This window comes from Oncorhynchus gorbuscha, linkage group LG09, assembly GCF_021184085.1.
Source record: "Oncorhynchus gorbuscha isolate QuinsamMale2020 ecotype Even-year linkage group LG09, OgorEven_v1.0, whole genome shotgun sequence".
In the NCBI taxonomy this organism is placed as follows: Eukaryota; Metazoa; Chordata; class Actinopteri; order Salmoniformes; family Salmonidae; genus Oncorhynchus; species Oncorhynchus gorbuscha.
This window is the reverse complement of record NC_060181.1, coordinates 98,476,670-98,492,249: the sequence shown is the minus strand read 5'-3', so window position 1 is coordinate 98,492,249 and position 15,580 is coordinate 98,476,670. Positions and strand designations below refer to the sequence as shown.

Sequence of the window (15,580 nt, the reverse complement as noted above, 5' to 3'; positions counted from 1 at the left end):
CTACATGACATATGACTATAGACATGACATATGATTATATACATGACTATATACACATGACTATAGACATGACTATACTATAGACATGACATGATTATATACATGACATGACATATGACATGATGACTATAGACATGACATATGACTATAGACATGACATATGACTATAGACATGACATGACTATATACATGACATATGACTATAGACATGACATATGACTATAGACATGACATATGATTATATACATGACATGACATATGACTATATACATGACATATGACATGACATGACTGACATGATGACTATATACATGACATATATATGACATGACATATACATGACATATGACTATAGACATGACATATGACTATATGACATATACATGACATGACTACATAGACATGACATGACATGATTATATACATGACATGACATATACTATAGACATGACATATGACTATAGACATGACATATATGACTATAGACATGACATATGACATGACATATGACTATGACATATGACTACATATGACTATGACATGACATGACTATAGACATGACATATGACTATAGACATGACATGACATATGACTATAGACATGACATATGACTATAGACATGACATATGACTATAGACATGACATATGACTATAGACATGACATATGACTATAGACATGACATATGACTATAGACTGACTATATACATATACACTGAACATATGACTATAGGGTTCAGTTTGACCATGACATATTAAACATGACATATGACTATATACATGACATGACTGTGACATGTGACATGACTGTGACATGTTAAACTATATGTGTGTGTGTGTGTGTGTGTGTGTGTGTGTGTGTGTGTGTGTGTGTGTGTGTGTGTGTGTGTGTGTGTGTGTGTGTGTGTGTGTGTGTGTGTGTGTGTGTGTGTGTGTGTGTGTGTGGTCTCTTGAGACTACAGTAGCTACTAGTTAATGCTATGTCCCCAAGGCCCTGGTGAACTGACCTGATGAGAACACACTGACTGTCGTGTCTCTTCCAGAGACAGCGGTAACACTCGTTGGCCACAGCGAAGATATGAGGGGGCAGCTCTCCCAGGTGGTGTCTACTATACAGGTCTACTGCTGCTGGGTCATACAGACCTGGGATCTGCTTGTAGGGGTTCACAGCTGCCAGGATTGACCCTATGTTGGTCTGGTGGGGAGCATGGGATGACATTTTTAGCTCAGTCTTCTTCACTGCTGAGATAATTGTCTGATTAATTTGCTGGAACGGGGACAGAGAAACATGGAGACCATCTGATCAGCTTAACAAGACAACAATCCACCCTGATAGGAAACAACCCTGTTTCTGTCCCTGTGGGCCCTGGTCAAACGGAGTGCAACTTCAGTAATGCCTCCTCACTGAGAGATTAGAGTCAGATTCCACTGTTCTGTTCTCCATATTAAATACCTGAGATCAATACTGCAGCATTCTCAGATCCCTGCCATTGAAATGTAAGATCCAGTCCCATTAATATACAACTAGTCGGTACACTATTATTATTATAGGAATGAATCATGGCTTGTTCTATAATTCAGTTTGAATGGAAAGCAGCCTGGGTAAAGTGTGTTAGTGGGTCATTGTGTTTATAATGACAACAGATTGTAATGTAATAGAGCCAGCCCACTAAAAGCCTAACTGACCACTCCAACTGAATTTTTCCAATGTCCCCGACGTACTTCAGTCTGAGACTGTCATCATTGAAGTCGTTTGTGGTGACGTTAAAACCTCTTAAGGATCCGCCCCTTTTCGTTTGTGATGACGTTAAAACCTCTTAAGGATCCGCCCCTTTTCGTTTGTCGTGACGTTAAAACCTCTTAAGGATCCGCCCCTTTTAGTTTGTGGTGACGTTAAAACCTCATAAGGATCCGCCCCTTTTCGTTTGTGGTGACGTTAAAACCTCTTAAGGATCCGCCCCTTTTCGTTTGTGGTGACGTTAAAACCTCTTAAGGATCCGCCCCTTTTCGTTTGTGGTGACGTTAAAACCTCTTAAGGATCCGCCCCTTTTTTAAATGTTCTCCTAAATCTAACTGCCTGTAGCTCAGGCCATGGAACAAGGACATGCATATTCTTGGTACCATTTGAAAGGAAACTAAAGTTTATGGAAATGTAAAAGGATTGTAGGAGAAAATAACACAATAGATCTGGAAAAAGATAATAAATACAAAGACAAAACCAACTGTTATTTTGTATTTTTTGTACCATCAACTTTGAAATGCAAGAGAAAGGCCATAATGTATTCTTTCAGCCCAGGTGCTATTTAGATTGTGGCCACTAGATGGCAGCAGTGTGTGTGTATCTATGTATGTGCAAAGATTTAGACAGATTTTTACAAATGTATTTCATCTTTATGATCCAATGAACCATTCAAAATGTTGAATCAAGACTGCCCAAATTTGCCAAATTATTTTATTAATAACTTTTCATGTTCAAAATTGTGCACTCTCCTCAAACAGCATGGTATAATTTCACTGTAATAGCTACTGTAAATTGAGCAGTGCAGTTAGATTAACAAGAAGTTAAGCTTTCTGCCAATATCAGATATGTCTATGTCCTGGGAAATGTTATTGTTACTTACAACCTCATGCTAATCGCATTAGCCTACGTTAGCTCAACAGTCCCGTGGACGGGACACCGATCCCTTAAAATGAGGGGTGTTTTAAAAAGTCATCAGCGAGTGGATCATCTCTAACCAATATCAACACCAACGACAGATGTCGAGACTAATCAGAATGGTTAGAATGTGTTTGCCTTCTAGAAATCGTTGGGGAGGTACTCAGATCCAGACTCATTACGGAGAAGAAAGTAAAGTCCACAGGCGTGGCGTAGCGTTTGGCCAGAGCAAGGAGTTTGGGTAGCCAACTTAAAGCCTAGATGATGAGATTAGGATGAGCATCGTTCTGGTGGAAGATGTCCATGATTGTGTTCAGTAATGAACACTTGCATTGCTTACTGTTTGGGGTTTTAGGTTGGGTTTCTGTAGCTCAGTTGGTAGAGCATGGCGCTTGTAATGCCAGGGTACTGGGTTCGATCCCCGGGACCACCCATACGTAGAATGTATGCACACATGACTGTAAGTCGCTTTGGATAAAAGCGTCTGCTAAATGGCATATATTAAGCACTTTGTGACATCTGCTGACGTAAAAGAGGCTTTATAAATACATTTGATTGATAATTGTCCTGTGCACTTTGACCTGGGGGACGCTTTAGTCTCGACCTAGTGAAAGTTACATTTAAACACAGTTATGTAAAACCAAAAGATATTGGATATTTAAATTATTTTTCAAGGGGAGGTAGAGTAGTCCTACTATGGTCCAGGGCCCGGTTCCCCAAGGGGAGGTAGAGCAGTCCTATTATGGTCCAGGGCCCGGTTCCCCAAGGGGAGGTAGAGCAGTCCTACTACGGTCCAGGGCCCGGGTTCCCCAAAGGGAGGTAGAGCAGTCCTACTATGGTCCAGGGCCCGGTTCCCCAAGGGGAGGTAGAGCAGTTCTACTATGGTCCAGGGCCCGGTTCCCCAAGGGGAGGTAGAGCAGTCCTACTATGGTCTAGGGCCCGGTTCTCCAAGGGGAGGTAGAGCAGTCCTACTATGGTCCAGGGCCCGGTTCTCCAAGGGGTAGGCAGTCCTAGAGCAGTCCTACTATGGTCCAGGGCCCGGTTCTCCAAGGGGATTTAGAGCAGTCCTACTACGGTCCAGGGCCCGGTATCCCAAAGGGAGGTAGAGCAGTCATACTATGGTCCAGGGCCCGGTTCCCCAAAGTAAGGTAGAGCAGTCCTACTATGGTCCAGGGCCCGGTTCTCCAAGGGGAGGTAGAGCAGTCCTACTACGGTCCAGGGCCCGGTTCTCCAAGGGGAGGGAGAGCAGTCCTACTACGGTCCAGGGCCCGGTTCCCCAAGGGGAGGTAGAGCAGTCCTACTAAGGTCCAGGGCCCGGTTCCCCAAAGTAAGGTAGAGCAGTCCTACTATGGCCCAGGGCCCGGTTCCCCAAGGGGAGGTAGAGCAGTCCTACTACGGTCCAGGGCCCGGTTCCCCAAGGGGAGGTAGAGCAGTCCTACTACGGTCCAGGGCCCGGTTCCCCAAGGGAGGTAGAGCAGTCCTACTATGGTCCAGGGCCCGGTTCCCCAAGGGGAGGTAGAGCAGTCCTACTACGGTCCAGGGCCCGGTTCCCCAAGGGGAGGTAGAGCAGTCCTACTATGGTCTAGGGCCCGGTTCTCCAAGGGGAGGTAGAGCAGTCCTACTATGGTCCAGGGCCCGGTTCTCCAAGGGGAGGTAGAGCAGTCCTACTATGGTCCAGGGCCCGGTTCTCCAAGGGGATTTAGAGCAGTCCTACTACGGTCCAGGGCCCGGTATCCCAAAGGGAGGTAGAGCAGTCATACTATGGTCCAGGGCCCGGTTCCCCAAAGTAAGGTAGAGCAGTCCTACTATGGTCCAGGGCCCGGTTCTCCAAGGGGAGGTAGAGCAGTCCTACTACGGTCCAGGGCCCGGTTCTCCAAGGGGAGGGAGAGCAGTCCTACTACGGTCCAGGGCCCGGTTCCCCAAGGGGAGGTAGAGCAGTCCTACTAAGGTCCAGGGCCCGGTTCCCCAAAGTAAGGTAGAGCAGTCCTACTATGGCCCAGGGCCCGGTTCCCCAAAGGAAGGTAGAGCAGTCCTACTACGGTCCAGGGCCCGGTTCCCCAAAGGGAGGTAGAGCAGTCCTACTATGGTCCAGGGCCCGGTTCCCCAAGGGGAGGTAGAGCAGTCCTACTACGGTCCAGGGCCCGGTTCTCCAAGGGGAGGCAGAGCAGTCCTACTGTGGTCCAGGGCCCGGTTCCCCAAAGGGAGGTAGAGCAGTCCTACTATGGTCCAGGGCCCGGTTCCCCAAAGGGGAGGTAGAGCAGTCCTACTACGGTCCAGGGCCCGGTTCCCCAAAGGGAGGTAGAGCAGTCCTACTACGGTCCAGGGCCCGGTTCCCCAAAGGGAGGTAGAGCAGTCCTACTACGGTCCAGGGCCCGGTTCCCCAAGGGGAAGTAGAGCAGTCCTACTATGGTCCAGGGCCCGGTTCCCCAAGGGGAAGTAGAGCAGTCCTACTACGGTCCAGGGCCCGGTTCCCCAAGGGGAGGTAGAGCAGTCCTACTGTGGTCCAGGGCCCGGTTCCCCAAAGGGAGGTAGAGCAGTCCTACTACGGTCCAGGGCCCGGTTCCCCAAAGGGAGGTAGAGCAGTCCTACTACGGTCCAGGGCCCGGTTCCCCAAGGGGAAGTAGAGCAGTCCTACTATGGTCTAGGGCACGGTTCTCCAAGGGGAGGTAGAGCAGTCCTACTACGGTCCAGGGCCCGGTTCTCCAAGGGAGGGAGAGCAGTCCTACTACGGTCCAGGGCCCGGCTCCCAAAGGTCCAGGGCCCGGTTCCCCAAAGGGAGGTAGAGCAGTCCTACTACGGTCCAGGGCCCGGTTCCCCAAGGGGAGGTAGAGCAGTCCTACTACGGTCCAGGGCCCGGTTCCCCAAGGGGAGGTAGAGCAGTCCTACTACGGTCCAGGGCCCGGTTCCCCAAGGGGAGGTAGAGCAGTCCTACTATGGTCCAGAGCCCGGTTCCCCAAGGGGAGGTAGAGCAGTCCTACTACGGTCCAGGGCCCGGTTCCCCAAGGGGAGGTAGAGCAGTCCTACTATGGTCTAGGGCCCGGTTCTCCAAGGGGAGGTAGAGCAGTCCTACTATGGTCCAGGGCCCGGTTCTCCAAGGGGAGGTAGAGCAGTCCTACTATGGTCCAGGGCCCGGTTCTCCAAGGGGATTTAGAGCAGTCCTACTACGGTCCAGGGCCCGGTATCCCAAAGGGAGGTAGAGCAGTCATACTATGGTCCAGGGCCCGGTTCCCCAAAGTAAGGTAGAGCAGTCCTACTATGGTCCAGGGCCCGGTTCTCCAAGGGGAGGTAGAGCAGTCCTACTACGGTCCAGGGCCCGGTTCTCCAAGGGGAGGGAGAGCAGTCCTACTACGGTCCAGGGCCCGGTTCCCCAAGGGGAGGTAGAGCAGTCCTACTAAGGTCCAGGGCCCGGTTCCCCAAAGTAAGGTAGAGCAGTCCTACTATGGCCCAGGGCCCGGTTCCCCAAGGGGAGGTAGAGCAGTCCTACTACGGTCCAGGGCCCGGTTCCCCAAGGGGAGGTAGAGCAGTCCTACTACGGTCCAGGGCCCGGTTCCCCAAGGGGAGGTAGAGCAGTCCTACTATGGTCCAGAGCCCGGTTCCCCAAGGGGAGGTAGAGCAGTCCTACTACGGTCCAGGGCCCGGTTCCCCAAGGGGAGGTAGAGCAGTCCTACTATGGTCTAGGGCCCGGTTCTCCAAGGGGAGGTAGAGCAGTCCTACTATGGTCCAGGGCCCGGTTCTCCAAGGGGAGGTAGAGCAGTCCTACTATGGTCCAGGGCCCGGTTCTCCAAGGGGATTTAGAGCAGTCCTACTACGGTCCAGGGCCCGGTATCCCAAAGGGAGGTAGAGCAGTCATACTATGGTCCAGGGCCCGGTTCCCCAAAGTAAGGTAGAGCAGTCCTACTATGGTCCAGGGCCCGGTTCTCCAAGGGGAGGTAGAGCAGTCCTACTACGGTCCAGGGCCCGGTTCTCCAAGGGGAGGGAGAGCAGTCCTACTACGGTCCAGGGCCCGGTTCCCCAAGGGGAGGTAGAGCAGTCCTACTAAGGTCCAGGGCCCGGTTCCCCAAAGTAAGGTAGAGCAGTCCTACTATGGCCCAGGGCCCGGTTCCCCAAAGGAAGGTAGAGCAGTCCTACTACGGTCCAGGGCCCGGTTCTCCAAGGGGAGGGAGAGCAGTCCTACTACGGTCCAGGGCCCGGTTCCCCAAGGGGAGGTAGAGCAGTCCTACTAAGGTCCAGGGCCCGGTTCCCCAAAGGAAGGTAGAGAGCAGTCCTACTATGGCCCAGGGCCCGGTTCCCCAAAGGAAGGTAGAGCAGTCCTACTACGGTCCAGGGCCCGGTTCCCCAAGGGAGGTAGAGCAGTCCTACTACGGTCCAGGGCCCGGTTCCCAAGGGGAGGTAGAGCAGTCCTACTACGGTCCAGGGCCCGGTTCCCCAAGGGGAGGTAGAGCAGTCCTACTACGGTCCAGGGCCCGGTTCCCCAAAGGGAGGTAGAGCAGTCCTACTACGGTCCAGGGCCCGGTTCCCCAAGGGCAGGTAGAGCAGTCCTACTACGGTCCAGGGCCCGGTTCCCCAAGGGGAGGTAGAGCAGTCCTACTATGGTCCAGAGCCCGGTTCCCCAAGGGGAGGTAGAGCAGTCCTACTACGGTCCAGGGCCCGGTTCCCCAAGGGGAGGTAGAGCAGTCCTACTATGGTCTAGGGCCCGGTTCTCCAAGGGGAGGTAGAGCAGTCCTACTATGGTCCAGGGCCCGGTTCTCCAAGGGGAGGTAGAGCAGTCCTACTATGGTCCAGGGCCCGGTTCTCCAAGGGGATTTAGAGCAGTCCTACTACGGTCCAGGGCCCGGTATCCCAAAGGGAGGTAGAGCAGTCATACTATGGTCCAGGGCCCGGTTCCCAAAGTAGGTAGAGCAGTCCTACTATGGTCCAGGGCCCGGTTCTCCAAGGGAGGTAGAGCAGTCCTACTACGGTCCAGGGCCCGGTTCTCCAAGGGGAGGGAGAGCAGTCCTACTACGGTCCAGGGCCCGGTTCCCCAAGGGAGGTAGAGCAGTCCTACTAAGGTCCAGGGCCCGGTTCCCCAAAGTAAGGTAGAGCAGTCCTACTATGGCCCAGGGCCCGGTTCCCCAAGGGGAGGTAGAGCAGTCCTACTAAGGTCCAGGGCCCGGTTCCCCAAAGTAAGGTAGAGCAGTCCTACTATGGCCCAGGGCCCGGTTCCCCAAAGGAAGGTAGAGCAGTCCTACTACGGTCCAGGGCCCGGTTCTCCAAGGGGAGGGAGAGCAGTCCTACTACGGTCCAGGGCCCGGTTCCCCAAGGGGAGGTAGAGCAGTCCTACTAAGGTCCAGGGCCCGGTTCCCCAAAGGAAGGTAGAGCAGTCCTACTATGGCCCAGGGCCCGGTTCCCCAAAGGAAGGTAGAGCAGTCCTACTACGGTCCAGGGCCCGGTTCCCCAAGGGGAGGTAGAGCAGTCCTACTATGTTCCAGGGCCCGGTTCCCCAAGGGGAGGTAGAGCAGTCCTACTATCGTCCAGGGCCCGGTTCCCCAAGGGGAGGTAGACCAGCCAATAACTTTGAAACGAAGTTAACAGCAAATATAAAGTTGCCAATGTCATTGCAACTGAACAAGCACAGGATAAAACAGAGAAGACTGCATTAAAAACCATCAACCACAAGTTGATAATATCTCTCTAGGAGCTGATCTGTAGTCAGTATTGTGGAATAATGCTCATGTTAAGGTAAGATTTGAATGGAGAAAGCTGATCCTAGAGCAGCACTGCCTTTCTTTCAATCCTATCAGTATCGACACATGCTGCTATGATGCACTTAGTAAACATTATGTTTTGTTGTTTTTGGAAACGTACGCTACATCTTCAGTCGTCATGGGAATAATGCATTGTTTAAACACCCGTAAGCCTAAATTCCATCACTGTCAGGACACGGACCCTGATTTGTTAGGCAGACAAGACTATAAACTTGTCTTACACAGATGATGTCTGTCTGGGAGGGTGGGACTATAACAGTATCTTACATAGATAATGTCTGTCTGGGAGGGTGGGACTATAACAGTATCTTACATAGATGATGTCTGTCTGGGAGGGTGGGACTATAACACTATCTTACATAGATAATGTCTGTCTGGGAGGGTGGGACTATAACAGTATCTTACATAGATAATGTCTGTCTGGGAGGGTTGGACTATAACAGTATCTTACATAGATAATGTCTGTCTGGGAGGGTAGGACTATAACACTGTCTTACATAGATAATGTCTGTCTGGGAGGGTGGGACTATAACAGTATCTTACATAGATAATGTCTGTCTGGGAGGGTTGGACTATAACAGTATCTTACATAGATAATGTCTGTCTGGGAGGGTAGGACTATAACACTGTCTTACATAGATAATGTCTGTCTGGGAGGGTAGGACTATAACACTGTCTTACATAGATAATGTCTGTCTGGGAGGGTGGGACTATAACAGTATCTTACATAGATAATGTCTGTCTGGGAGGGTGGGACTATAACAGTATCTTACATAGATAATGTCTGTCTGGGAGGGTTGGACTATAACAGTATCTTACATAGATAATGTCTGTCTGGGAGGGTTGGACTATAACAGTATCTTACATAGATAATGTCTGTCTGGGAGGGTTGGACTATAACAGTATCTTACATAGATAATGTCTGTCTGGGAGGGTTGGACTATAACAGTATCTTACATAGATAATGTCTGTCTGGGAGGGTTGGACTATAACAGTATCTTACATAGATAATGTCTGTCTGGGAGGGTTGGACTATAACAGTATCTTACATAGATAATGTCTGTCTGGGAGGGTGGGACTATAACAGTATCTTACATAGATAATGTCTGTCTGGGAGGGTGGGACTATAACAGTATCTTACATAGATAATGTCTGTCTGGGAGGGTTGGACTATAACAGTATCTTACATAGATAATGTCTGTCTGGGAGGGTTGGACTATAACAGTATCTTACATAGATAATGTCTGTCTGGGAGGGTTGGACTATAACAGTATCTTACATAGATAATGTCTGTCTGGGAGGGTTGGACTATAACAGTATCTTACATAGATAATGTCTGTCTGGGAGGGTTGGACTATAACAGTATCTTACATAGATAATGTCTGTCTGGGAGGGTGGGACTATAACAGTATCTTACATAGATAATGTCTGTCTGGGAGGGTAGGACTATAACAGTATCTTACATAGATAATGTCTGTCTGGGAGGGTTGGACTATAACAGTATCTTACATAGATAATGTCTGTCTGGGAGGGTTGGACTATAACAGTATCTTACATAGATAATGTCTGTCTGGGAGGGTTGGACTATAACAGTATCTTACATAGATAATGTCTGTCTGGGAGGGTTGGACTATAACAGTATCTTACATAGATAATGTCTGTCTGGGAGGGTTGGACTATAACAGTATCTTACATAGATAATGTCTGTCTGGGAGGGTGGGACTATAACAGTATCTTACATAGATAATGTCTGTCTGGGAGGGTTGGACTATAACAGTATCTTACATAGATAATGTCTGTCTGGGAGGGTTGGACTATAACAGTATCTTACATAGATGCAGTCCTTCTGGTAGCGCAGGTAAAGGTTGTACATGATGGCAGCTTCATGTAGTTCTGCCAGAGTAGACATGTCCTCTACTCCATTAATACTGGTGGGGTGCATAGGAAACACCTTGTCTCTGCTCAGCTCCCCCTGCTGCAGGTACATCACCTGAAACACAGAGACACAACAGGTAGTTAGTTTTACTGCAGCAGGTACATCACCTGAAATACAGAGATACAACAGGTAGTTAGTTTTACTGCAGCAGGTACATCACCTGAAACACAGAGACACAACAGGTAGTTAGTTTTACTGCAGCAGGTACATCACCTGAAACACAGAGAGACAACAGGTAGTTAGTTTTACTGCAGCAGGTACATCACCTGAAACACAGAGACACAACAGGTAGTTAGTTTTACTGCAGCAGGTACATCACCTGAAACACAGAGAGACAACAGGTAGTTAGTTTTACTGCTGCAGGTACATCACCTGAAACACAGAGACACAACAGGTAGTTAGTTTTACTGCAGCAGGTACATCACCTGAAACACAGAGACACAACAGGTAGTTAGTTTTACTGCAGCAGGTACATCACCTGAAATACAGAGACACAACAGGTTTACTGCAGCAGGTACATCACCTGAAACACAGAGATTACAGGACATTGACTTCACAGCAGGCATAGGCATACAGTAAGGCTCACTTAGGTTAGCTTTCCTCTGGTTAGTTATCTCTACTTAAGACTACAGGACACCTCACAACAGGTGTAGTAGGCCTTCAGGACACCTCACAACAGGTGTAGTAGACCTTCAGGACACCCCACAACAGGTGTAGTAGGACACCTCACAGCAGGTGTAGTAGGCCTTCAGGACACCTCACAACAGGTGTAGTAGGCCTTCAGGACACCCCACAACAGGTGTAGTAGGCCTTCAGGACACCCCAACAGGTGTAGTAGGCCTTCAGGACACCTCACAACAGGTGTAGTAGGACACCTCACAACAGGTGTAGTAGGCCTTCAGGACACCTCACAACAGGTGTAGTAGGCCTTCAGGACACCCCACAACAGGTGTAGTAGGCCTTCAGGACACCCCACAACAGGTGTAGTAGGCCTTCAGGACACCTCACAACAGGTGTAGTAGGACACCTCACAGCAGGTGTAGTAGGCCTTCAGGACACCTCACAGCAGGTGTAGTAGGCCTTCAGGACACCTCACAACAGGTGTAGTAGGACACCTCACAGCAGGTGTAGTAGGACACCTCACAGCAGGTGTAGTAGGCCTTCAGGACACCTCACAGCAGGTGTAGTAGGCCTTCAGGACACCTCACAACAGGTGTAGTAGGACACCTCACAACAGGTGTAGTAGGCCTTCAGGACACCTCACAACAGGTGTAGTAGGCCTTCAGGACACCTCACAACAGGTGTAGTAGGACACCTCACAGCAGGTGTAGTAGGCCTTCAGGACACCTCACAGCAGGTGTAGTAGGCCTTCAGGACACCTCACAGCAGGTGTAGTAGGCCTTCAGGACACCTCACAACAGGTGTAGTAGGCCTTCAGGACACCTCACAACAGGTGTAGTGGGACACCTCACAGCAGGTGTAGTAGGCCTTCAGGACACCTCACAGCAGGTGTAGTAGGCCTTCAGGACACCTCACAGCAGGTGTAGTAGGCCTTCAGGACACCTCACAGCAGGTGTAGTAGACCTTCAGGACACCTCACAGCAGGTGTAGTAGGCCTTCAGGACACCTCACAGCAGGTGTAGTAGGACACCTCACAACAGGTGTAGTAGGCCTTCAGGACACCTCACAACAGGTGTAGTAGGACACCTCACAGCAGGTGTAGTAGGCCTTCAGGACACCTCACAGCAGGTGTAGTAGGCCTTCAGGACACCTCACAACAGGTGTAGTAGGACACCTCACAGCAGGTGTAGTAGGCCTTCAGGACAACTCACAGCAGGTGTAGTAGGCCTTCAGGACACCTCACAGCAGGTGTAGTAGGCCTTCAGGACACCTCACAACAGGTGTAGTAGACCTTCAGGACACCTCACAACAGGTGTAGTAGACCTTCAGGACACCTCACAGCAGGTGTAGTAGGCCTTCAGGACACCTCACAGCAGGTGTAGTAGACCTTCAGGACACCTCACAGCAGGTGTAGTAGGACACCTCACAACAGGTGTAGTAGGCCTTCAGGACACCTCACAACAGGTGTAGTAGGCCTTCAGGACACCTCACAGCAGGTGTAGTAGGACACCTCACAACAGGTGTAGTAGGCCTTCAGGACACCTCACAGCAGGTGTAGTAGGACACCTCACAACAGGTGTAGTAGGCCTTCAGGACACCTCACAACAGGTGTACAGGCCTTCAGGACACCTCACAGCAGGTGTGGTAGGCCTTCAGGACACCTCACAGCAGGTGTAGTAGGACACCTCACAACAGGTGTAGTAGGCCTTCAGGACACCTCACAACAGGTGTAGTAGACCTTCAGGACACCTCACAGCAGGTGTAGTAGGCCTTCAGGACACCTCACAGCAGGTGTAGTAGGACACCTCACAACAGGTGTAGTAGGCCTTCAGGACACCTCACAACAGGTGTAGTAGGCCTTCAGGACACCTCACAACAGGTGTAGTAGGACACCTCACAACAGGTGTAGTAGGACACCTCACAGCAGGTGTAGTAGGCCTTCAGGACACCTCACAGCAGGTGTAGTAGACCTTCAGGACACCTCACAGCAGGCTCAGTATTGTGAAAACCCCTTTAGAGGCCATAGCTATAGCTTCCGGTGTCAGGAGGACACAGGCAGGTTCAGAGTGATGTAGCTGGCACCATGCCAGGACCTCATGGGTGATGTAGCTGGCACCATGCCAGGACCTCATGGGTGATGTAGCTGGCACCATGCCAGGACCTCATGGGTGATGTAGCTGCCACCATGCCAGGACCTCATGGGTGATGTAGCTGGCACCATGCCAGGACCTCATGGGTGATGTAGCTGGCACCATGCCAGGACCTCATGGGTGATGTAGCTGGCACCATGCCAGGACCTCATGGGTGATGTAGCTGGCACCATGCCAGGACCTCATGTGTGATGTAGCTGGCACCATGCCAGGACCTAATGGGTGATGTAGCTGGCACCATGCCAGGACCTCATGTGTGATGTAGCTGGCACCATGCCAGGACCTCATGTGTGATGTAGCTGGCACCATGCCAGGACCTCATGGGTGATGTAGCTGGCACCATGCCAGGACCTCATGGGTGATGTAGCTGCACCATGCCAGGACCTGATGGGTGATGTTGCTGCACCATGGCAGGACCTCATGGGTGATGTAGCTGCACCATGCCAGGACCTCATGGGTGATGTAGCTGGCACCATGCCAGGACCTCATGGTGATACTAATCGTCTACACCTCTGTGGAGAGCATGAGGAATAGACATGCCAAAGGGCCAACTGAGGTGCCCATGCTTCTCCTTCAAACAAACAACACACCTGCCTGCAACCACCCACCATGTCATGCCCAATAGTCCTTCCACTTTGGATACACCAAGCACTAGGTTACAGTGGACAGAGCTAGGCTGGTTACAGAGGACAGAGCTAGGCTGGTTACAGTCGACAGAGCTAGGCTGGTTACAGTGGACAGAGCTAGGTTACAGTGGACAGAGCTAGACTGGTTACAGTGGACAGAGCTAGACTGGTTACAGTGGACAGAGCTAGGCTGGTTACAGTGGACAGAGCTAGACTGGTTACAGTGGACAGAGTTAGGCTGGTTACAGTGGACAGAGCTAGGCTGGTTACAGTGGACAGAGCTAGGTTACAGTGGACAGAGCTAGGCTGGTTACAGTGGACAGAGCTAGACTGGTTACAGTGGACAGAGCTAGGCTGGTTACAGTGGACAGAGCTAGGTTACAGTGGACAGAGCTAGACTGGTTACAGAGGACAGAGCTAGGCTGGTTACAGTGGACAGAGCTAGGCTGGTTACAGTGGACAGAGCTAGGCTGGTTACAGTGGACAGAGCTAGGTTACAGTGGACAGAGCTAGACTGGTTACAGTGGACAGAGCTAGACTGGTTACAGTGGACAGAGCTAGGTTACAGTGGACAGAGCTAGACTGGTTACAGTGGACAGAGCTAGACTGGTTACAGTGGACAGAGCTAGGCTGGTTACAGTGGACAGAGCTAGGTTACAGTGGACAGAGCTAGACTGGTTACAGAGGACAGAGCTAGGCTGGTTACAGTGGACAGAGCTAGGCTGGTTACAGTGGACAGAGCTAGGCTGGTTACAGTGGACAGAGCTAGGTTACAGTGGACAGAGCTAGACTGGTTACAGTGGACAGAGCTAGACTGGTTACAGTGGACAGAGCTAGGTTACAGTGGACAGAGCTAGACTGGTTACAGTGGACAGAGCTAGGTTACAGTGGACAGAGCTAGGCTGGTTACAGTGGACAGAGCTAGGTTACAGTGGACAGAGCTAGGTTACAGTGGACAGAGCTAGGCTGGTTACAGTGGACAGAGCTAGGCTGGTTACAGTGGACAGAGCTAGGTTACAGTGGACAGAGCTTGGCTGGTTACAGTGGACAGAGCTAGGCTGGTTACAGTGGACAGAGCTAGACTGGTTACAGTGGACAGAGCTAGGTTACAGTGGACAGAGCTAGACTGGTTACAGTGGACAGAGCTAGGCTGGTTACAGTGGACAGAGCTAGGTTACAGTGGACAGAGCTAGGCTGGTTACAGTGGACAGAGCTAGGCTGGTTACAGTGGACAGAGCTAGGTTACAGTGGACAGAGCTAGACTGGTTACAGTGGACAGAGCTAGACTGGTTACAGTGGACAGAGCTAGACTGGTTACAGTGGACAGAGCTAGACTGGTTACAGTGGACAGAGCTAGGTTACAGTGGACAGAGCTAGACTGGTTACAGTGGACAGAGTTAGACTGGTTACAGTGGACAGAGCTAGACTGGTTACAGTGGACAGAGCTAGACTGGTTACAGTGGACAGAGTTAGACTGGTTACAGTGGACAGAGCTAGACTGGTTACAGTGGACAGAGCTAGACTGGTTACAGTAGACAGAGCTAGACTGGTTACAGTAGACAGAGCTAGACTGGTTACAATAGACAGAGCTAGACTGGTTACAGTAGACAGAGCTAGACTGGTTACAGTAGACAGAGCTAGACTGGTTACAGTGGACAGAGCTAGACTGGTTACAGTGGACAGAGTTAGACTGGTTACAGTGGACAGAGCTAGACTGGTTACAGTGGACAGAGCTAGACTGGTTACAGTGGGCAGAGCTAGGCTGGTTACAGTGGACAGAGCTAGACTGGTTACAGTGTACAGAGCTAGGTTACAGTGGACAGAGCTAGGCTGGTTACAGTGGACAGAG

General features: G+C 50.7%; 1 protein-coding gene across 1 annotated transcript in view; it reads right to left on the bottom strand.

Annotated features, from left to right (window-relative positions):
* Positions 1-13,594, bottom strand: part of LOC124044486 (unconventional myosin-X-like) — a 175,984-nt gene extending 162,390 nt beyond the window's left edge. The window contains exons 1-3 of the mRNA XM_046364115.1: positions 13,457-13,594; positions 10,230-10,388; positions 1,006-1,193 (exon numbers count right to left, since the gene is read on the bottom strand). Coding sequence (XP_046220071.1) covers positions 1,006-1,193; positions 10,230-10,388; positions 13,457-13,594 — 485 coding nt within the window. The remainder of the gene's footprint in view (positions 1-1,005; positions 1,194-10,229; positions 10,389-13,456) is intronic.
* Positions 13,595-15,580: the final 1,986 nt, after the last annotated feature.